Here is a 23,456-nt window from a genome sequence, read left to right as displayed (position 1 = left end):
ATGCCATTTTTTTTTTTTTAATTTCTCTCCTATCACTTGTTATCCCTACTCAGGCCTAGGCCCGTATGGATTTCTCCATTTTGTTCCCCTTTCCTTCAGATCAGTATATTTGGCACTATACAGCTTATGTGGGATTCTACTCCTCTTTTAAAGTTCTTAAAACCATATGTTTTTATTTTAATTCAGAGAACTCCAGGAGTTTCCAGAGATTTGGTCACCTTTTATTTGAAGATTTATTTTTTTAACCCCTAGGTGGTATTGTCATGGATTCCATGGGCATATGCTGGGAGATTAAGAATAGGGATGTCTGTCGGTACAACCTGCTAAATGGATATCCTGATTGTACTTTCAAAAATCTGAATGACTTACCAGTATCTCAATCACCACATCAAGAAATCAGCAACTACTTTTTGTTGAGCAGCTTATCCATAACCTTTTTAGTCAGTCAAGTAATACTACCTGCCATTTTTAATTAATTCACTTAGGAGCTATTCATTGAACACTTACCATTTGCTAGGTACTTGCTAGGCACTTGGGAATACAGAGATGAGCAAGATAGATACAGTTCTGCTCTCATGAATGTACAACTGGCTGTCTAGCAGGGAAATAAAATGGGACAATATACGATTTAGGGCAGCATAAAATTACAAAGGATGCTGAAAGCTGGCTGAGAAATTTAGACTTGTCTTAATGGGAAATTAACCTGCTAGAGGTAGAAATCAAAACAAAAAATGCCTATTGGAATCCATCCACAAATAATTATTGATCATTAATTGCAAGACATGGAAAAGACACCAAACATATAAGTCCCTGTCTCTGTAACCTTGGGACCTGGCCATGACAACAAGGCATATGCACATACAAGATAGTATGTGCAAGAGTCAAATATGCAGTGGAAACAAGTACTTCAGGAACTCAAGGGGGGAGATTATTCAACGCAACAAACATGAGCTGAGCACCTATCATGCCTAAGCTGCTGGGCTTGGTGTTGGGGCTACAAGCATGAATAAGATAATTCCTGATACTTACCTTTAGTACGTTAATATAGTATGCCATATGCAACACAAGTTATACTAAAGTACAAAAGTAATACTAGGGAAGAAGATACTAATTTTGCTGGGGATGGGAAAAGATGCCAAGAGGGCTTCATGGAAGGGGTGATCTCCCTTAGGCAAGGTGTTAAAAGATCAGTAGAAATTTATCTGGCAGACGGTGAAAAGGGCCTGGTAGGCAGAGGGAATAGCTTAGTGTTATTAGGGGAAGTATGGATGTTCAGTAAGGTTGGAGGATAAATTCCAAAGGTAAAGGAAGTAATGGGATATGAAGCAGCAGGGAACATCGAAGGGGCACGAGTGACATAGTCAGAATTGGGTTTTAAAAATCACTGTGATAGTGTGAATTGGGAAGGGGTAAGGCTGGAACCAGTGAGGATACCACTGTAATATTCAGGTGAAAGACAATGAGGATCTTAGTCTGTGAGAGAGGAATGGAGTCAAAGGGGATGGATCTGAGAGTGATTTAGGGAATGCCATCAACAGGACTTGGTAATTAATTGGGGGTCAGGGGGAAAGCCAAAAGATGAGTTTAATGAGTATAGGAGGAGAATAAGCTCCTGAGTTACAAGCTCAGTTTGGGCCATGTTGAGTTTGAAGAGCCCTGTAGGACATTCAGATGGAAACATCCAGTTGCCACTGGAGCTAAGAAGACTTTAGGGTTGGAGATAAAGTTCGGGAGTTCTCAACATGTAAGAAGTGATTAAAACCACAGAAATGGATGAGATCACTTGTGTAAAGGATCTAATCCAGGGACTGTGAGCTGAGTGGTCAGGAAAGTCAGCTAGGTTGGAGTTCTGTGTTCTTTAGTTTTATGTTAGATATGTTCAGGACACGTCAAGCAAAATAGGAGGGTTCACAGAGGGAGATTAGGGGATGTATGAGGCCAGATTGTGGCCAAGGAGGTTATACGTTTTTTCTGAAATGAAAGCAGTTTGACTGAACAGTGTCTTGGGACGATTGATTTGGTGGTGGTGTGTAGAATAGAGTAGAAGGGAGAGACCAGAGGCATATGGACTGGTTTAGGTGGCCACTGTAGAATGCCATATGTAAAGTGACAGGGTGGTTGCAGCAGGACTGGAAAAGAGAGCATAAAAAGGAGTCAATTTCAGGGAAGAATCCACAGGCCACCCCTGCAAATTGCAGCAAGGTGGAAGGCATTTTGCATCTTGGTGACTGGGACTGCATCCCGGGCTGTAGACAGGGCTGTGGATGCAGGAATCATGTCTTGTTTCTTCGTCTTGTCTCTGGCACCTGACACACACTAGATACTCACTCAGTATTTGCTGAGTGACTAGACATATGGTGGTACTATGGACAGAAATTAAGGAGTCATAAAAAAACACTAGAATTTGGAAAGAAGGCGAGTTCAAATTTGAGGAGATGGGGTATTCCAAGTGGAGGTGTCAATCAGGCGATAAGGGAGAGGACCTTGAGTTGCAGTTCACTTCAACTCATCAAGTATTCATGAACTGGGTGCTACAGCAGGAATAAAGATGAGCCAGATTCCTTAAAAGCTATGGAAGGAAGCTTAAGAAAAATATGCAAATTACCATACTGTAAGGCAGAACATGTTAAATATTAAGGAAAAAAGGGCTTACAAAGTATTATGAAGATTCAGAAAAAAGAGAAATCCCATCCGGTTGAGTGGGCATCAGGAGTCTCCTTTGAGAAGGTGGTATTTTGATGAGCAGAGGGAAGCAGGAGGAAGTGGAGAGGAAAGAGGCGGCGGTCAGAGGGCACGATCCCAGAAGAGAGGCATGAACAAGGGCACAGAAGCATGTTTGGGAAACATCGGTTCACTTGATTTAGCTCAGATATGCAGGCTTTTTAGGGGACTCAGTAATAAGGGAAAGAAGAGCAAGAGGAAAGATCAAAATGAGATTCCTGGTAGGAGGGTCCTTCTCCTCAAAAAGGAATGCCCAGTGCCCTTAGGCCCTTGGGCATCTTCTTCCTTGGCAGTTGAGGGAATCTGGAATCTGCCATTCAGAAGGGCCCTTTTGCTGGGACTTCCAGCTGAGACCTTCTTTAGTGAAGGAAGAGAAAGCCCACATTTTGCTTGTAGCTTCTTTAATCCCTATACCTCAGGCCACTCCACCCTGCCAGACTCCAGGGTGCATGCCAGGACAAGCTATGAAAGCTTGCACTGTACAGGAGATAACCCAGGCCAGGCTTTACAGGAACTTTCCTTAAAAAGCCACAGGATCTTCAGAGAGAACAGGGATGGGGAGAGAAAGAAGGAAATCATTTCACAATATTTTATTTGCATATATTATAGAAGACATTTAAAACATATTAAACCTGAGAAACAGATGGCTACTGTATGCTGAGTACTTCCTGTATTCCTTAGAAAAAAAATATGCAAACATCTCAAACCCAGACACGGGCACAGATTTTACATTACAGAAGTATGAATTCTACACCTTATGTATTGCTCTGAGGATTAAAAAGGAATGGGTGTGTATTTGTGGCTGTGGACAAGGGAAAGAAAGCTGTGTTTTGTGGTTTAGGCGACTCACTGTCTCTTTAGAGCACTGAGACCTGCACTGATGGGTAAACTAGGAGGCCAGGAACACACTGGTTATTAAATGTTAATGTGGCATATTGTGTTTGAAACCTGGCTCCAGGGTAACATGCAGATATTGTCAGATCACCTGTGCTTGTGGACCTGACCTGACACAACTGAGAGGAGCCTTAAAGGACCCACTGACTGGACTGAGTTTGTTTCAAAGTATATGTCTTTTCTATATACAGTTGAATTTCCCCCATGAAGAGATGAAATCCATTTAGTAAGTATGTCAGGCACACTTTTAATTAATTACTAATTCATGTATTCTTTCAAACACCTTTATTAAGTACTTAGCTCAGTAACAGTATCTAACACTTGTTGAGCATTTGCTGTGTGCCAGGCACTGTATTAAGAGCTTTACATAAATCATCTTATTTAATCTTTCTGACAACCCTTTAATATAGGCATTTTTGTTCTTCCCATTTTGCAGATTAGGAAACTGAGATTAGATAATTTGCCCGAGGTAATCTGGCTAGTAGGTAGTGGTTCTGAGATTGGAACACTGGCAGAACCCATGCTTAACCAAGGAATTGCCTTGGACTAGACAGAACAAATGTGGAGCTTGTTCAAAACATGTCTTCATCCTAGTAACCTCATAGATCATCCAATAGGTAGGAAATGCAGTGGAACCGGAGACTAAGATAACTTAATATAAATTAGTTTATCTTTCAGCAAGCTCACAGTTTGAGAATCTTTGGATGTTTGTCTCTGGTGAACAGAACAGACCTTTCACTTTAGGTTTAAGCCAAATGCTTGTGATAATTAATGAAGCTGCTGAGGCCAATTCTAGGAAAAACCAATACTTTAGCATCCAGGACAATGCAATGTGAAATGCTGGTGCCTTTGCTGTGGTTATACAAAGCACTTTCTTGACATCAAAAACCACTGAGGGGCTCCTTTCAGTTACAAAGGTACAAAATCACCCTGGGCCTGGGAGTTTGCCTCCACTGAGAATAAAAGCCATGCAGATTTTCCAGCTGGGGCAGGTTGTTTCTTCTGCTCTCTAGCTGGCGTCTGGGTCAGGGCTCCTGCTGTGTGTTTGCAAGCAAATGCAATCCTTGGCCCTCTCCTAGGAAATCCAGATTTTTGGTTTTACAACCAATCTGACAAGAAAGGGATTTTTTTTTACAAACCATTGCCAGGGAGATGAATTCTCTTCAATCCGTATACCCTAGTGAAATCTGGACAACCCAGCTCAGAGCTTCTGAAGAAGTTACTGTAGTGTATTTTAACAGCGGATCCTAAAGTATGAAAGGGCTAGTTGATAAAGTGAAGCTTGGGAGGCCATAAAAAGTGTGTGTGTATGTGTGTGTGTTTGCAACCCAAATAATGTACAGTCACTGTAGAAAAATAAGAAAATATAGGTAAGAAGAAATAAAGCCACTCATATATACTAAATTCTCTTGTTTAACTTGGGAGGGGTAGCAGAGAAGGGAGGAGGTTGAAGAAACCATGCACACCTAAGTTGCTACAAACTTCAGTTTTCCACTAGAGTGTTTAAGAAAGGTAACTTGTCGGTACCTCTCTGATAGAATTGCTAGCAAAATTTAGCATTTAAGAAAATTAAAATTAAACTGGCTAGCCTTGCAGAAATAAAGTTGTCAGATTTTCCTAAGAGGGGGAAGGCCTGAAGGTCCATCAGTATCACACACACAGCCCTTCTGCTGCATTGCTGCTCATGGCTGGAGTCAGGCAATACCTGTATGAAGAACTGTCTGTTTGCTTTCTTTCCCAGACACCAAATGGACTGCTTTTGACCCCGAGTCCACTGCTATCCAGCATACATTTCTGGAGCAGCCTTAGTCCAGTTGCTCCATTAAGTCCTGCCAGACTGCAAGGACCAAACACGCTGTTCCAGGTGAGCATTTGGAAAGGAACACTTTTAAATATGGAACTACTAAGGGATATTTTTTCCCTACAAATACTGCAAAAGTAACAGTGAGTTCTGCCCTATGTTTGGTTAAAATGTTTCCAAAGGAAGTTCACAATAATGGGGTTTTGCATATCCTTCAAACGTGTTTTTGCCTTTCATTAAGGTAAAAATGGCTCACTCATGTCGGGTATCCTCAAATGGAACAATTAGTTCTTGAAGAGTTTTGTATACTTTCGTGGACTATGAAACTGTTGTCACTGATGATCAATTGAAATAAATTGAAAAATAAAAAAGTCAACAATTTATCCATACTGTGATAGAAAAGTTATCTGCATAATTCTGTGAATCGTAATCCAGTGCAAACTTCTTAGCCAAAGCCCATCATTGTCTGGTCGTTTTTACTTATTAAGTCTAGCCTTGTCTTTTCCATCTTGTATTCCATACTCCCCAGTGTGGCTCATTCAAGCTAGTTGTAGTTCTTTTGCTCCTAGCACTTACACTTTGTACTGTGATTGCCTCTTCATCTGGTAATGATCGGAACTGCATCTTGTTCACTGTGGCGTCCCCCACTGTATAGCACATTCCTTGGCACACTAAATGATGCTCAGTCATGACTGTTGACTAATTAAATGAAAAGATATGTAAGAATTTGTAAAGAGATGTCTAAGAAAGGTAAGTGTTAAAAAGATAACTTTTTCTGTGTTGGTCATTTTGCCTGCCAAGGTTAATATTTGCCATGTACCTACTTCGTGCCAGGAGCTTTATATGCTGGGATTCAAAATCTTGTTTAGAAGAAGGGTGGAGTTAAAGATGTTTTAATTGCTATCTTGCCTCTCTGGTTTCCTAGTGGAGTTGGCATAGGGTGTCATGATGTGACTGTATCCCTGGAGTAATTACGCTTCTTTCTCTTCCCTGGTCTGTGTTTCCATCACAAGAAACTGAACTATGATCATGCATAGCCAACATGTTGATTCTTAACCTTTTTATTAACTTAGGCAGGGAAACAAAAACTGGGAAGTTTTCGTTTTAGATTAGGAATAGTAATCTTCTGGTGAGGAGCTAAAAGGCCTCACTTCCTGAAAGTATTAAGATTGGCATATCAATATGCTAGTATTGGAGTTCCTAAATAGAGCAGAAAATTGTACAGCTACAGTAAGCTCCAGGGGGGAAGGGATGGCAATACTACTATAATCCTGGAATCTAACACAGGATCTGATGCATAGCAGGGATATAGGAATTCAGGAAACGTCTGTGAATAATTTCCCCTCTTATTGGGAATTCTGCCACCTGATTGGTGCAGGGTGTGGTGATCCCTCAGCTAGGCTGAGAACTGCTGGTAAGGAGATCTCTGACTTCTTCCAGCCCATCACAGGTAAGGAATATTCCTAACAGTAACAATGATTCATGTCCACAGTGATTCTAAACATTATCAGGATCTACTGGGGTTGGGGGATGTGCACCCCCACCCACCCACCCCCACTTCTCAAAGTTAGTGTGCAACAGAATCCACCTTGAGGGTGTGTTAAAATACAGATTGCTGGGCTCCCGCCCATTGGTTTCTGATTCAGTAGGTCTGGGCTGGGGCCTGATGATAGTATTTCTTTCAAGTTCCAAGTGTTGTTGCTGCTGTTGGTCAGGAACCACACTTCGAAAACCACTGCAGACCAGTGATTCCTTATTTATATTTAGAATTCTGCAGAAGAGATTGCTGCATTTAAAGGCTACCTGCTCAGAATTTTAATTTTAGTTTTAGTAAATGGACCTGTCCTCTTTCTTGGGACCCATTCAAAATACCTTCCTGATTAAAAAAAAAAATACAGCCCGGTGTGGATGACTCCCTGGTTAGGATGCCATGAACCCTCTTTTGGTGGTTGAATCCATGAGGCTAAGGAAAAATAAGTTTGTACCTTTAAAAATATTACTACTCTTCCTATGAAAAGAGCAGTTGAGTGTGGTAGAAGTTGAAAACAGTAATTTTCAAAATGGAAAACAACAAAACATGGTAAGAGGAATAATACTTTCTCATTTTTAAAAACTGGACATTACAAATGGGTTTTCAAAATTCACATTACTATCAACAGTGCCCCTTTTACACTAACAAAAATAATTTTCTTTCAAAATAACAGCAAACTTGTTTCACATATGCTATAAATGTGCTGGAGGAAGAAAAAACAGACTTGGCCTATGATAAATTATAAATGATGTTGGTAAGTTTCTTGTAATGACTGGAAGAGAAAAGTAGATCAGAATCTTTAGGATGATAGTTGACAGCATTGAGTTTTTGCAGACAAGATCCCCTGACATAATTATAGCAGGTTATAGCAGATACTGAAGAATTTAAGGGAAGGTAAGAGAAAAAAGACATCAGCCTTTCTGGAAGAAATATGCTATGTAATTGAGACATGTTTTACTACAGAGAGGGGTAGTGCCAAACACATTTGTGCTAAATGCAAATACAGAACTTTTACTTATGAAATAAAATGAAATCTCTGTTTGAACTGGACAACTTGGCATTTTGAGCTTATCTATAGGGATGTCTATTCCACAACTTTTGAAATAGATTTTGAACAAACCTGGAATGCACCTAGTAGGTACAGACATATCTTGAAACAAGGCAGAGCCAATTAAGTTTTCATTTGAGAATGCTTTCTGTAATTTTTAATTCAACAAATCTAACCCAGCAAATATTTATGATGCTCTAAGGCAGGAACTATAGGGGATATACAAAATGTGAATAATAAGTGTGTAAACAAAATGCTACAGGAATCCAACAGAAGTTCTTTCTAGCTGGAGACGGGGCAAAGGCTCCAAGGAAGAAACACCTAAGCTAAATTGAGAAGAAGGGGCAGGAGTGAAAATACACAGTCTGGATAACAGGAGAAATTTGGAAAAGCAGTTTAAATAGCCTTATAGCATGCTTGAGAGTTTCCACTTTATCATCTGTGGGTGAGAACCATAGGAGTCTTTTTAAACTGGAGATGGTATAATGAGACCTCAATTTTTAAAAGAAACTGCTGTTATCAGTGTGGAGGAAGAACTGAAAAGATAGTTTAAGGAAAGAAAGATACGAGGAAATTATTACACTACTCCAAATCCTGAGGGAAGAATCAACATTTAGATTAGACAAGTGGAAACAGGAATAGATTTAGAAGACATTTCAAAGGAGGACTTAGGAAGACTTATTTGGATTTGAGGAGTAATAGTCAAACTTAAGTAGAGGCAAAGATTAATTACTAAGTGATTAAAAGTAAAAGACTGGAAATGCTATTAATAGTTAACATTTATTGAAGGCTATTGTGTGCCATTGTTCTAAGCATTTTTCATGGCTTCTCATTTAATATTCCCAATATTTCTGTCTTAAAGATGAGGACACTAAGGCCCAAAGAGGTTGCCCAGTTTACCCAAGATCACATGCTACTAAGTGGCAGAGCCCTGCTTCAACTCGAGTTTAGATGTGAGCCTGGGAAGAGCAGGCTTTGTGAGGAAGAAGCATTGGTGAGGATGTCTAACTGACATCAGGAAATGATTGAGTCCTGGACATAACAGAGGAGAAAGGAAGGCTGAGGACAAAAGTCTGAGGAATGCTGCATTTTAAGATAGGAGACTTTGGTAGGGAAATAGCTAGTTATGCTGACCAAGAAGCATGCCAGAAAAGCCAGGCTAACCACAAGAAACTATGACAGTTGAATATAAAGAAATAAGGAGGATAGTGATCAATAATGTATTTTAAAAATGAAAAAGATTAACAAACCAAAAGCTGATTCTTTTGCAAACACCAATAAGATGGATAAAAATCAAAAGGAGAGAAGACACCAATAAACTAAAAGTGTGAAAATTCAAAACTTGCTCTTCTTTCAGAGTTTCAAGACAATGGAAATAGTATTAGAAGCATGGACCATACAGACAATATTAAAAGATAATAAAATAATATATGCTGTATGTGAATAGATTTGATAACTCAGTTGAAATGGATGAAATTCTAGGAAAAAAGATTCCAAAAGTGGCAGAGAAGAAACAAAAACCTTGAAATGCCAATAATGATGAAACTGAAGAATTAAAGACTCCTCCCCTGCCCCTGGCCAAAATAATAAATTGGACAGTTTGGTATGTAAAGTGCAGTACGTTTCAATCAGAGTTTAAAACTTGGCTTTGCTGCTTATTAACTGTGACCTTTAGTAGCCAATTAGAACTTACTTTGAACTCTGTTTTGTCATCTTTAAAACAGGATAACAATACTTACTCTATAGGCTCCAGATATCAAAGGAAATGACAACTCCTGATTAACCCTAAGGTCCTAGACACATAACAGTTACTGAAGTAACCTGAAAATTGCAAAAATATATTTACTTGTTCTACAAATATTTATTATACTTTTAACATCTGCCAAGCTTGATATTTAATGTTTATGTGAAGTGTCTAATATTTTACTTATCTATACTAAGTATGAATTAAGCTAGAAGACACCCCAGGAGATCTTGTTGACACATACCACGGTAGACAATCAAAATATAGTTGTGAATAGCCACATGGTGAAAGGAGGCCTTTAATCATTCTTGTTCAGTGGGGGTATATAGATGACATATTTGTTTCAGACTTAAAAGTCATTATCAAAGTTTATGTGTTTACTCTATTAACTTATGAGCTTAGTTACCAATACAGAAATTAATTTTTACTGAGTTTTGTCACTTATGAGTGATTGTGTAATAATTTTGATATCATTTTAATTAGAAAACATTTTCTCAGCTTCAAATTAAATATTGCTGTTATTCCCAATTACTTAAGATAAAAACACTTCTCAGTTTTAACACTGAGAAGCATCTTTGTAATACTCTGGAAAACGGAAGGCAAATTTCAAAATACAGTATTAGAAATTAACTTACATGTAAAGAGTCAGCTATCTATGGTTTTCAAAATTCATTTTTCTCCTAATATTTAAAGCAAATAAGCATTTTAAGTAGCTTGGAACCTCTTTATTTAATAGAATTAGAACATGCTGTAGCAACATATAGAGTACCTGTATTTTTTCACGCCTATAAATTAGGGGCGTTTTCTGGGCCTTCCATCCTCTGTTTACGCTCCAAATAATCTTGATCTTGCTATCACCTTCTGATTACTCATTCTATAAACATAATGTAAAGAGCCCTAGTTCTTCCCAGTGGATTTGGAATAATTTAAAAATCTTTTGTCCCCTACAGTTCCCAACACTGCTTAATGGCCACATGCCAGTGCCAATCCCCAGTATGGACAGAGCTGCTTCTCCAGTACTGCTTTCTTCGAACTCTCAGAAATCCTGATGATGTCTGGCCACAATTAAGGACTCATCAACAGTTTATCCCCATGGGCTAGTTTACCTGTGTCATGAGAAGGACATTGTGAATCCCTCTGTTATTTGGTTTGCACTTTTCATAACATGGATAGTCTAGATTTATGTTAGCATTTTAAAAACTGTTTTTTTTATATTCAAGTATATATGAAAATCTGTTTTGCATTAAATGAATTTTAATGTTTTTTTAATATCTTCTTAGCTCTTAAGTGTTGAACACTGTTGACAGTGAAGAACTTTTCTTAATGGATTTCAGTGTAACTAATAAGGATGTGAAGCTTGTATTCCCTTTATTTCTGCATATGCTGACTGTGCTTATATACACTATAACCGGCTGTGCCTTCCTTTGCATTTAGTTTTATGTAAATGATTTATATATTTTTTAGTATTAAGGGAAAATGTTTGGAAGACAAAAATTGGTATCAAACAGCTCTCTAGTAGAATTTTGCTATTTTTCACCACTAGGCAATATTCACCACTAGGCATATTCACATTACTTTCTTTTGTGCTTTCAAGTGCATATGAATTGCCTTTGAACCTCTTTTGAAGGGAAATTCAGTAAATGAAATGTCCAAAGTGATGTTTTTATAAGAATAAGCCATATTTAGACAATAAACATTCATGCAGGGTGTATCTGAAGTGCATTTTTTAAAAAATTAACTTTGAAGGCTAGCCTGTAGACTCCTCCCAACAAAAACCTGAAGTGGAAAAGCTACATCAAGTCATTCTATCCATCCCTGCTCCTACCTTAGGTTAGCATATTCTGATTTCAGTTAGCCCTAGTATTCTCGGTTTTCCAGAGAGAATCACACTATCTGATACATTTACTGTGTCAATATGACTTAGGGTTTTTCTAAACCCCTGGAACTATGATTTAACATTGAATGACGTGCAAAGACTGGTGATGAATTCAAGCAAGAAAGAAACAATTTTGTTAACTCCAGCACCTTCATGTCTGTAGGTATAACCTTGCTTGTGGAAATTTAAAATATACTCTATCTGCTTTGTGTATTACTCAGTTCTTGGTGGAGATGAAAGAAATCTGATAAAAGAAAAAGAAAATTCTTCAGGAACCCCATTATTGTGGAACTGAACTGACTTATGCAAATTTGAAGCACTCTGCAGTAAATTCTTTTGTGTAGTGTAGTTTAGAGCAGTGATAATAGAAACATTTTCTGTTCCTTCAAAAAATAATCAGCAGGAATCACTGTATAGAGGCACTACTTTACACAGGCACTGTCCCATACATGACGTAGGAAATTCTAATGCAAGATCAGAACTGGAAAGCGCTCAATGCTTTAAATTCAAGATTAGGTTAAATTATAATCCTTAACTACAAGTAATAGAAACCAATTTGAAATGCGGCTAAATAACTGATCCACACCAGGCATTTTACCTATAAGAAAAGGTTAAATAAATAAATAGAAAACACATTTCTTGAATTAAAAAAAAAAGTCTGACATTTTTGTTCTAATACGTGTAAACTCTGACATCCCAATTGGAAATGAGCATGTGTGTGTGAAAATGTGTGCCCTTATTAAGGGGAAAAATGTAAACACTCTTAATATGCTTCTTTGAATATACAGTAATAGGACTGGTCCCCAAATCCACTGACTCTACTGTTACCTCCTCTTAGGCTCAGGATAATTCTGTATTAAAATAAAAGAAATTGGTCCAGGGATCTGATATTCAATAAACATAAAGTAGTCGAATTAGGGACCTTCGAGAATATTTCCCACCATCTCTTTACAGATGAGGACAAGTAGACAGGAGGAGCTGGGAGTTGCCTCAGGCCACACAGCTAATGGAAGGCATAACAAGGAGTGGTGCTCAGCCCAGTTGTTTCCCAATGCCCAGCTATGGAACTACTGGCCCAAAATTATGTTAGGTAGAAAAACCGGATCAAGAAAAAGCATTAAAAAAAGTTTTCTCATTTAAGAAAACACATCCAAATTGCAAGATTCTTTCAGCAACACTAACTCAAAAAAGTTAGTGTGCAAAATCTCATCCAAAAATAATTTTTAGTATAATTTTTAATGTAAATGCTGACTGGAAATACTCAAATGACTACATATCTGACTAATGTTTTCTTCCTCCAAATACTGTGATTAAATACATACTATTGGTCCATTTACTGTAAATGGGGAAAATACCATAATTTTTAGTGAACCAAAAAACCATAATACAAGTAGAGAACTAGAGGTATTCAAGTATATAACTCATATAACTCTGCCCCAATCTGTGTGTTTTTTTAACAAGTATTATAGTTGAAAATAGGTTTCAAAGAACATATTAAATAACTTTTTTTTTTGTTTATATGTCTGCTTGATCACTATGGCTCAAGTTTTATAGGACTATAATCTGAACATTCTGTCTTTCTACACATCTTTTTTATGACTGCAAATCTTCATTCACTTTCATATATGTATCATTTTTACTGTTATATTATTTTTGTTCAATAAATACTTTGTGATAAAGGCTTGAGGAGGCAAGTGAATTGGTTTACTTCCATTTACTTTGGGTGACCGAAATTTCACTTTTCCATATGGGGTGCAAGTTGGAAAATGAGTCCTGTCACCTGGCGTCAAGACTTGCTGTGTGTGTATATAAAATCTGCTTTAAACTCAGATATTTAAGGAATCAAATATAATTACTGAGGTTGACTTGGGGTGAAGTGGATAGGTTTGAAAGGTGTTCCCCTGATCTTTTGTATCTTAAGTTATATCAGTCATTTTATATTGAGATGGAGATAATGGGGAGGAAGGGAAAAACCAAATTACCATTTATTCTTTTAGCCATTTTGTTGATACAGGGGAATATAATCTGCTAGGCTTGGTGATAAAGGTTATTGTTTCTCCTGGTCTCACCTCCAGCTGACCTGATTGTGGTTTTCATGGGTGAGCTCAGTGCCATCTCCATCTTGGGTCTGATAGAGACTGCTACGTGTGTGACTGGATGGGGAGCAGGGGAAGGTCAAGGACAAACAGTTGACTAATGGAGTGGAGGCCCTTAAATAACATGTTGGATATTACAATTAGTATGGCAAAAGGTCACAGATAACTCGCAGCAGCATATGGCATATCACACTTGCAGGTAGTGGTAGGAAATCATTCATTTATTGAAGAAACATATGAGAACCAACTATGAACCAGGTACCATTTCAGGAATGGAAAATGGAAATCTGATCCCTGTTCTCAAGAAGCTAATATCTTACTGTTAGCTCTATGTAACAGACCTTAGTTACATGTAACAGACATTAGTTTTGTAAAATGCCCTTTTACGCTTAAATATACACAGGTATCTCTCACACATGCCCTCGCTGCCTTTTATCATATTATCCGAAATTGTATGGCCCTACCTGTAAAATCAGCACAGAAGAATACACTGTCTAGTTACCCACTCCCACATGAGTCAGGTCTCTAGGTAATATTTTTAATTACTATTTAATCAATAAATGATATAATTTCAGTTAATAAGAACAACCATTTATAAACACCCATTTTGTGCTAGCAGGCACTGTTCTAAATGTATCTTATGATTTTTAATCCTTCCAACAAATTATGAGGGAAATACTACAATATCCTATTTTACAGGTGCGGAAATTAAGGCCCAGAGGGGCTAAGTAATTTGCTCAAGGTCATAGAACTATCCAGATTTCAAACCTAGCATTTTGACACTGGAGATGATCTTAATCTACAGTGCCTCAAAAGAATTTGAACTAGTAGACATCTTCACATAGAATAAGTACCTGACACACATAAACATTAAATACATGTTTGCTACTATCACTGTTTTGAGAGCAGATTCTTAGTCATTGGACAACTGGCCCTACCTAGATTTCTCCAGTTTCGATTTTATTCCCAGTCCTATCCTACCTTACCCCACCCTCAGTCAGGTGTATAGATGTGTGCGTAGAGAGAACCACTTGATTATGTTAGTTAAGTTTCAAAAGAGTCACATATTTTAGCCTGCTAGGAAGAAAATGTTTATTTTCTATCACCAATTTTTGACTTCTGAATTTGTCTTTGATTCATTCATAGAGAAGAGACAAGAAGGATCGCTTCATGCATGCATTTTAATTCACTCAAGTATTTAATGATTCAAGAATATAGAAGTGGACAAGACAGTCCTTTCCTTCACAGAGCTTATGGTGAAGTGAGGGGAAAGAAGTATGCTGTTAACAAGGATAGGTGTGACGAGGTTTCAGGGAAAAAAGGCAGTTTAAGTACAGGGCACTTCAGTCAGTCTGATGGTAGAGTTAGGGTATGTGGGGGGAGGTTAAGAAAGGCTTTCTAGAAGAAATAATAACTGAGACCTGAAGAATGAGTAAGGGAGGCAAAGAGAAGAGGGATGGAAGAAAAGAGTGGTCCAGGCAGAGAAAAGAGGATATCTGAAGAGGTTAGGCAAGAGAAAAAACATTGAGAACTCAAAGATCAGTATGCTTACATTTACCCTGAGAACAAAGCCTATAGCTCATCACCATATATGACAATAATATAGAAACTAGTAGCACTAGAATTTAAATGCTAAATTCAAAAGAGAGGAAGGGACTTCATGAAAGGATGATAAGCTCTAGTTCTGTGAATAGCACAATGACAGGACTGGGCCTCTAAAGCAATCGTGGTGATTTTCCATGTGAGCTACATGGCCCCCAACAGCACCGCATCACCCCTTCCTTAACCAATCACCTCAGCCTCACACAACCATGGGAGAGAAAATAACACAAAGAAGATAACTATAGCCTATTTGGCTGTGAGAATGTGGAAGTACTGTCAATACCGTTGGAAAAATGGCTGAAGATTTTATGGCAATGTTTTCACTAGCCCTGTTCTAGGAAGGGCTCAAGAGAATCCTGAGAGCCTGTTGCACAAATCCTAAGGCGATACTCACTGCAATTCCATGCCTGAACCAGAGCCCAATGGAATCATCCTTTTGTGAGCATATGAGACTACTGGCAGATATGCTGAGCTTTCCCACTTCCTAGAAAGAGCTGCATTGTAACCGATGGCATCAGCTACTTCCTCATGCTCATCTTCATGATCTCGATCTCAGGACCTCTGCAGTAAGGGCTCAGGCAGAAGAAAGCGGCAGAAGCAGCCACCATATTCCTACACTCCACACATGTCTGTCTCTCACACATGCACACCCATTCTGCTTAAGAGAGGTTTAGTTTACAGTCTCTGATCTAAAGTAGCAGCCTCTGAGAATTATTGGTTTTTCCATATGGATTGAATTTTCCTACTTCTCATGGGAAGAAGCCACCAATGAGAAGTCCTCTGCATCATCAGAGATCAAAATTTTATGATCTTTTCTAATCAGAGCAACTTGTTATTCAGTCACTTGGTCATGTTCTTCCTGTTTTAATCTTTTAATAGAAAATTGGTGTGAATATTTCAGTGGTCTTCTCTGGGTCAGTGGCAGAAGTGATTATTAATTAAAGCTAGGTCTGATGGTAACTGAGGGAAATTTATGCCTATCTAAACACAAGAATATGAACTTAATATTAGCAAATAAGTTCTAGTTTTGTGACTGAACAAGAGGGAAAAACATTGTGCCTTTCCTTGGGTCTCAAACAATACATTGAAAGCTCCGAAGATTCAAGTTTGGCGCAGAAAAATGTATGGAAATTCTTCAGCAGCCCGCTCATGAGCTTGGGTTCCCAGTTAATGTTTTGATATAGATGAACTGGTCAATCAAAAAGAAAGGAATCAATGTAAGAAACTAGATTAGAATATTTAAAAAATAAAGCCACTGACATTAAAAATAAGTTCAAAGGGATTACATTTGGGGATAAAACCATGTGAATAATCTTAAAGTCTAAAAGATAGACTATTATAACATGTTAACAAGTAGTCTTTCAAACGTAAGCTGCTAAATCACCAAACAGAATGCAGTCACTTCGGGACACCTAGAATGACACACGTTCAATGTGTGTTACAAACACCACTTGCAAGGAAAACAAAAAAGGCATTGTCTCTTACCTCTAGGTACCTTGTCAGTTTGAGATGAATCCTATATGTTCAAGGTCCACTGCAAAGTTTTCAGAAACTGAATGGTGCCTAAGTGTCAAAACTCCCTTGTTTGCTTACTAAATTCCTTAATAAAATGAAGAAGCATCCCTAGGATTTTCTAGGGAGCATAATTTTTATATAATTACTGGATATATTTCTTTGCCTTCATATTCAAGAATCAAATTTATGGATAACTATGTCAAATTTGCAATAAACCAACCATATGTTATATATACATATCCTATAAAATAATAAATAACCTGACAATTTATCATTGAGAGTGCTATCTTATAAAATCACAGCAGAGATTACTGAACAAATGGCCATCACAAATATAAATTAGATATCACTACTGGCACAGTTAGACTTCATTATGCCAGTAGTGTCCAAGACCTAAAACAAGAAAAAGATCCCTTTCTGCACAGCGTTCTTCCCCAAGAAAGAACTGTGACTCAACAAAACTACTTTTTAACAACATGGAGATTTTGTTATTATAAATTTCAAAACAAAATGGAGGAATTTCCACATAGTATTTATAACCTTCAAAATACAATATTAATACATGTCTGTCAGTTAAAAATAACAGCAGTTTGTTAGGCTACAGGGTTTAACATAAAACCAATTTACAAATGTGAAAAGCAGTAGTGGTCCAATATTCATCATTAGACATGAATCTGTTCCTTCCAGAATTTTTAATTTAAAAAATTAGAATTTCAGTATCATGAAATATTAAAACACCCCGAAACATGCCACAGTCACTATTCACAAATAAAGTTCAAGTGAAATATACAAAAACTCACTTAATACTGTTAAATAACAACAATAAACTACAAGAGTTCCTGAAGAGAAATGGTAGGACCCCTGAATGTTTTTCAGTGAATGTCAGGAAAAATTAAGTTATGACTATTTTCATGATATATAAGTCAAAAATTTACATGACCATTTCAAAATATACCAATTAAGATATATAGTTTATAAGATGCACTAAACAAATAGTCCTTAAAAGTGAACACAAATTCTTAAAACACTGTTACCAATACCAAGGTGTGTTTATGATGTCCGAAGAGATGCATAATCAAAACTTTAATATTTACTATCTCTGGTAAACAGAATACCTATAATCCTTTAAAACATTAATCCTCTAAGTTCTCATTTCTCTCATTTGAAGTTCATCATGGCTCATTACAAAGACATTTTATAGTTTACTGTTGATTCCAAGTAAGTGCTATTAAAACACATATACAACTCCCAAATGAAAAATAAATTGCCACCCAATGAAATACCATCCTTCCTAATAAAAGAAATGTATTTAAAACAAACAAAAACAAGACCTTTCATATTGTCTGGACTTGTATGGTTTAGTTTTAACTGAATTAAAACACAATGTAAAATTAGGCAAGTGTATTAGTATACAAATATCCAGTAATATGTAATAGATAAAAATAAATTATTTGGGTGTTTTAATTTACTGGTGTCTAAGGTGGGGATCTCCAAAATATCAGGTATTCACTTGCTTGAATCAATTTCTGCATCTCATGCTTTCCTAAAAATAATGTGCTTATCAATCTCTGAGCTACTCTATTTGCCAATGTTCAATAAGAAATTATATATCATGAACTCAGAGTGTTCAAGATGGCTCACTTATTTTACTGTTAAGCAAAGCTAGATTTACATTCCAGGACACACTGCAGTTTAATTTTAAAAACAAAAATGCAGCAGAAAAACAATTTGTGAGGAGAAACAGATGCATTCACATATAGTAAAGCCACTGCAACTTCTTCAGGCATTTAACTGTTGTGTTAAATAAACAGACAGTAGTTATTTAGCAGCAATGATTCCACAATAAATAATGCACTGTGTTTCTCAGTTCTGCACAAAAATTGCAGCTACAGTTACATCAATAGCTGTAACCTACTGGCTCTAATGGCAGAGGAAACCTTAAAACCAACTGTACAAAAAAAAAAAATTGTCACACTGTGACAACAAATATAAAAACAATCTATAGGTCTGAAATAAAAAGACTCCACTGTGAAGAAGACAGTGTAGACAAACGAAGATTCCAAGTCCACCAAAAGAAATAACTGCCTTCAGATCTGAGTCCTTGATTGATAAGAAAGGCTGGGGGGCTGGGCTTGAAACCATGTTATCAGACTTAAAAGAGCATGCTCTGTCTTCTGTTCTTCCCATGTCCTAAAATATAAAGTCATTTTATGAGGCAGTTCAAGGTTCAGTTTTATCCCACATACAGTATTTGGTGACTCTAGGAAACTAACGTTCCCACCAGCAAAAGCTAATATTCCATGGGAAGAGTGATCAGCACTGTCTTAAATGACCCTTTTGTTGATGGGGTCAGTCTATAGCTTCTAGGCTTCGAAGTGATGAACCTGATGACTAGGGAAGCACAAGATGTGTCTTCTGCCTCAGGTACCAGGGTTGGCGTGTTCAGTGATCAAGCCAGGTCACTTGTAAAAGGTCTTTGTGCCATCTGCAGCTTTCAGGATCTCTGACTTGACTGAGTCAGATTTCTCTCTGAAGATTTACTGAGCTGCCCACATCATACAGAAAAGTGAGTACGTGCAATGCTAAACATAGACAGTTGCGGAATGCACTGTACATTGGTTTTTACATCAATAATTTTACTGACCAATTTATAAACCAAAAGCTTGATTCCAGCCAAAAATTCATGATCGACATGTGAAATGGTTTATGACAAACACACCTGTCTCTGGATAAGAAGAATTTCGAAAACCCGGGTCCTTTTGCAACTGAATCTCTTTCAAACTGAATATTGATACACCTAAAATATACAGACAAATATTATCAGGTAAAGGTCTACCATTATTGAAACAAATATAACTCAACTATAGACAATATTTTTAAAAAGCATATATTGATCCAACTTGAAACATTTATACCAGATTTACATGCTTAAAGCCCCTGCTTAAATAGTTTCCCTTTTGTGCCAATGTTTTGAGAAGAAAACCAAACTGAATAATTCCCCTTCAGAAACTTTCTTCCCCTATGCTCTACAATATGTTGCATGTCCATGTTTCTCTAAGGAGAATATGGTAGATTAAGTTATGAACCCCAGAAAAAAACATGTTCTTAATCTACATTCCTGTCGGTGTGAACCCACTGTATATAGGAACTCTTAAAGATGTTATTTTTAGTTAAGGTGTGGCCAATTTAAGCAGGGTGGGCGTTAATCCCAATTACTGGAGTCCTTTATAAGCAGAAGAAATTTAGGCACAGTCAGTCAGAGAACGCCATAGGGAGACAGCAGGAGCCAGAAGCTGGAAGCCAGAGAAGAAAGGAGAGGACAGCGCCATGTGAAAGAAGGCAGGCAAACAAGCCAAGGAACCCCAAGGATCGCTGGCAGCCAACACCAGAATATCACAGACTTTGGAGAGAAAGCATCACATGGCTGACACTTCAGCTTTGGCCTTCTAGCCTCAAAATCATGAGCCAATAAATTCCCATTGTTTAAGCCAAACCATTGTGTGATATATATCACAGCAGCCTGGAAATCTAAGAGAACATACTATGCCTATTCTAGGACTGACTGGGGGTGGGAGACCTAATCAAAATGTACTACTCAGTTCACATTCTCTCTATTCTTTATCTCTGCTTCCTTATGATGGTACAAAGCTACTATGATAACAGATCCTTGAAAAAAAGGAATAGGTTTGTATGATAACTGCCTACCCCAAACTATGAAACCTGAAATTAACAACGAAATATAAATATCATTTTTAAAACACTTGTAATTCATCTCTCATTTCCAAACTCTCTCTGAGAGGTAGTCCTTCATTTAAAAATATCTGGTAAGTTCTAAGTGTAAAGTTTTAAGAATTCTTCATTCCAGTTAGCTTTGTTACTGATTGCTACTTAAACCTTGATGAATCAGTAATGCCTAGTAAATGAGAATGGGAAATTAATGAAAGCTTTCAGCAGCTCAGTTCCCAAATATTCTCCTAATTCTCCATTAACCTTACCCTAATTTTTGCAGTAAAATATGGAGGTGATGAAAAAAAGGAATGTCTTAGTAAAATCAAGCAGTTAGTTACCTTAGGCACGGGAAAGCTGCTATTTTAGTGGCTCTGACAATATGCTCACCACTGTCATGGATAGTAAAGTCAAACCACAATAAAGGAAAAATTGTCTTTACATCTTAAGGATATCTTCTTTCTCAAGAAAACAATCTTATGTTTTGGTTGTCCTTTATTATACCTTGCCTGAAATCTACTTTTAACAACTCTGAATTAAAAACTAGATTGGGCCTGATGACAATGCCTATCAACAGATGGTATTTTCCAGTTTAATTCCAGTAGGATTAATGACCCATTCCAAAGTATTATGGATTTCTTACAGAGCAGTGGCAATGTACTCAGTGTTATAAGGAATAAATTTAAACACAGTTCACAGAATTCTGATCTAATTACAGAAAACACAAGAATTTTGGACAAAAACCAACAACAATTTCTTCCTATATCCTTAATCCACTCCATTTCCCATCTCTGGATAAATGAAAATAAAGAGGGGAAAAAGCACTACAGAATTTCTTACTTTCAGGTAAAGCATGTATTCTTGGTCCCAGACTCCGAAAGTATACATGTTTCATGGCCTCTTCTGCTGAAACCCTTTTCTTAGATTCATACTGTGAAAAAGCAAAGAACTGCTTCATTAACTTTTTTTCTAATTGGTGTAAAGAGGAAAAAAGGGGGCAAATTACCATTCAGTGCTACTGGTTGTTATTTTTTTTTTTTTAATTAGTTAATGTGATAACTATTTTCAAGCACCAACTTGCAATACTCCAGATACACTCTAATTTGAGTTGCTGTCGAGGTTAAGTAATAATAATTGTATCTCAGTTCCAAATTTCCAAGTTAAGTTGGATCTTAACTAAAAGTTTGGATTCCCTGTATTTTCTGAAGTGATGAAAATTAAAATGTCTGACTTTTGGTTTCACTTTTCTTCATGAACACCAAAGGATTAGTGGAATATATACCCCATATCTTTATGGCAGAACTTATTAATTACCTATCCAATACCCCTTTTCCTTCTTTTTCCTTGATGACAGAACCTGGATTTGTTCAAGGTGTCAATGCTTTCAGCTCCAACAAATGGATCATGAGTTATGACTGTTCTAGGTCTAGACTAATTATGACAATCCTGCTCCCCAATCCCCAGCCTCTTTTAGAATTAATGCTCTGGCCAAGGAGACTTGGTGGGGAGAGGGGGTTGTGGGAAAACTTTTGCTTTCCTATTTTAAGAGGACTCATGCAGCTGGCACTGCCCTTACCCTCCCTCTTCTTTCTGCTTTGAAAGAAGATAGGAATGATTGTTGGAGGTACAGCAGCCTGTGAGGCAGTAAATATAAGGAAAAGACCAAGAACATGGCCTTGACAAAGTTGATCAATGCCAGCAGATAACTACCTCAGACTGTTTTAGGTAAACAGAAAGAGAAACTATGATATTTTTATACTTTAGCATGTGCTTTGAGAATGCTAGATATTACCATAAATAATCTTGTATAATTATCACAGGAAATATACAAGAAAGGTATTTTTACAGAGGCATTTTATGAAGTCAACTGAGGCTTAGAGAAGTTAGCTACCCATTTAACCACTACAAAATAAGATGCAACTTACCTGAAGAAATTTTGTTATCAACTCAATTCCTTCAGAATCTAACCTAGAAACAACAAAAGACAAGTGACAATTTATTCCCTTTTATCTTAGTTGATAGAAGACTACTTTCTAAGTGTTGTAAACTGCTAAATTTAAGTGCTCTAAAATTGTCATTCTTGTTGCCTTCAAATAGACTGTTTTATTCTTTAAAAGATTTATCTTGCTACTTTTTTAAGAAAAAACCATAATTGGGCTTCAATTCAAACTTTCAATATTCAAGAGGAAAACTGTATTAAAACTATAGATTTTTTTTTAAATCACCATTCTATCTCAAAACAAAATAATTGCTTTTATAGGGAAGTTTAAATAAATTGAATCAATTTTCATAGTGATCCACTGAAGACAAGAGTACAAAGGTCTCTGAACTATTATATAGGTGAAAACACAGATAAGTGACTACAAAATATATCACTATAGTTCAAGATACAGAAATGTCATTGAACAAAATTTTATAGTGTGGTATGCCCAGCAATGGGTACTTGAAGGTATAAAGTTCAGTTTAAATACGCCACAACTTCACAAAATTTAATTAATAAGGGTTACAATACCAATGACACAGCCAGTAAATATAGTTACAGTGGAGAAACTAACAAAATATTAGTAGGAATAGAGATAATCTTAATGGGATAACCTCTGGATCAGAAATCACACCTTCTGTCTTGCAGTGCCTTTCAAGGCAAAAGCACAATTATGAATAAGAAATATTTTTCCCTCAAAGTGCTCTAGTAGGTACAGTGGATGCTACATCCTAGACACTCTCCAGGCTCTTCTAATCCTCTATAGTTTGCCATTCTGGCACATATCCAGAGCTCCCTGGACTCAGATAAGCTAGCACCTAAGGTTGGAGAGAATCTGCTTCAAAAGAAGAGCTTCAACCTTCTACACTGAACATTACAAACAGCAACCAATACATAAACTACAAAAATAAGATTTATACT

At 37.1% G+C, this 23,456-nt stretch overlaps 2 protein-coding genes across 3 annotated transcripts in view; one reads left to right on the top strand and one right to left on the bottom strand.

Moving 5' to 3' along the window:
• ELK3 (ETS transcription factor ELK3) overlaps nucleotides 1-13,299 on the top strand; it is a 67,471-nt gene extending 54,172 nt beyond the window's left edge. For both annotated transcript variants that reach the window (XM_037845733.1, XM_037845734.1), the window contains exons 4-5: nucleotides 5,357-5,479; nucleotides 10,690-13,299. In XM_037845733.1, the coding sequence (XP_037701661.1) occupies nucleotides 5,357-5,479; nucleotides 10,690-10,788 (222 nt within the window). In that variant the 3' untranslated portion in view covers nucleotides 10,789-13,299. The remainder of the gene's footprint in view (nucleotides 1-5,356; nucleotides 5,480-10,689) is intronic.
• Nucleotides 13,300-13,914: 615 nt separating this feature from the next.
• The window catches only part of CDK17 (cyclin dependent kinase 17), a 134,714-nt gene continuing 125,172 nt past the window's right edge, over nucleotides 13,915-23,456 (bottom strand). Inside the window, exons 14-17 of the mRNA XM_037845732.1 lie at nucleotides 22,480-22,522; nucleotides 21,395-21,485; nucleotides 19,548-19,625; nucleotides 13,915-19,018 (exon numbers count right to left, since the gene is read on the bottom strand). Coding sequence (XP_037701660.1) covers nucleotides 18,981-19,018; nucleotides 19,548-19,625; nucleotides 21,395-21,485; nucleotides 22,480-22,522 — 250 coding nt within the window. The 3' untranslated portion in view covers nucleotides 13,915-18,980. The remainder of the gene's footprint in view (nucleotides 19,019-19,547; nucleotides 19,626-21,394; nucleotides 21,486-22,479; nucleotides 22,523-23,456) is intronic.

The sequence above is a fragment of the Choloepus didactylus genome, chromosome 8 (genome assembly GCF_015220235.1).
Source record: "Choloepus didactylus isolate mChoDid1 chromosome 8, mChoDid1.pri, whole genome shotgun sequence".
Lineage (NCBI taxonomy): Eukaryota > Metazoa > Chordata > Mammalia > Pilosa > Megalonychidae > Choloepus > Choloepus didactylus.
This window is presented reverse-complemented; position numbering and strand designations above follow the sequence as displayed.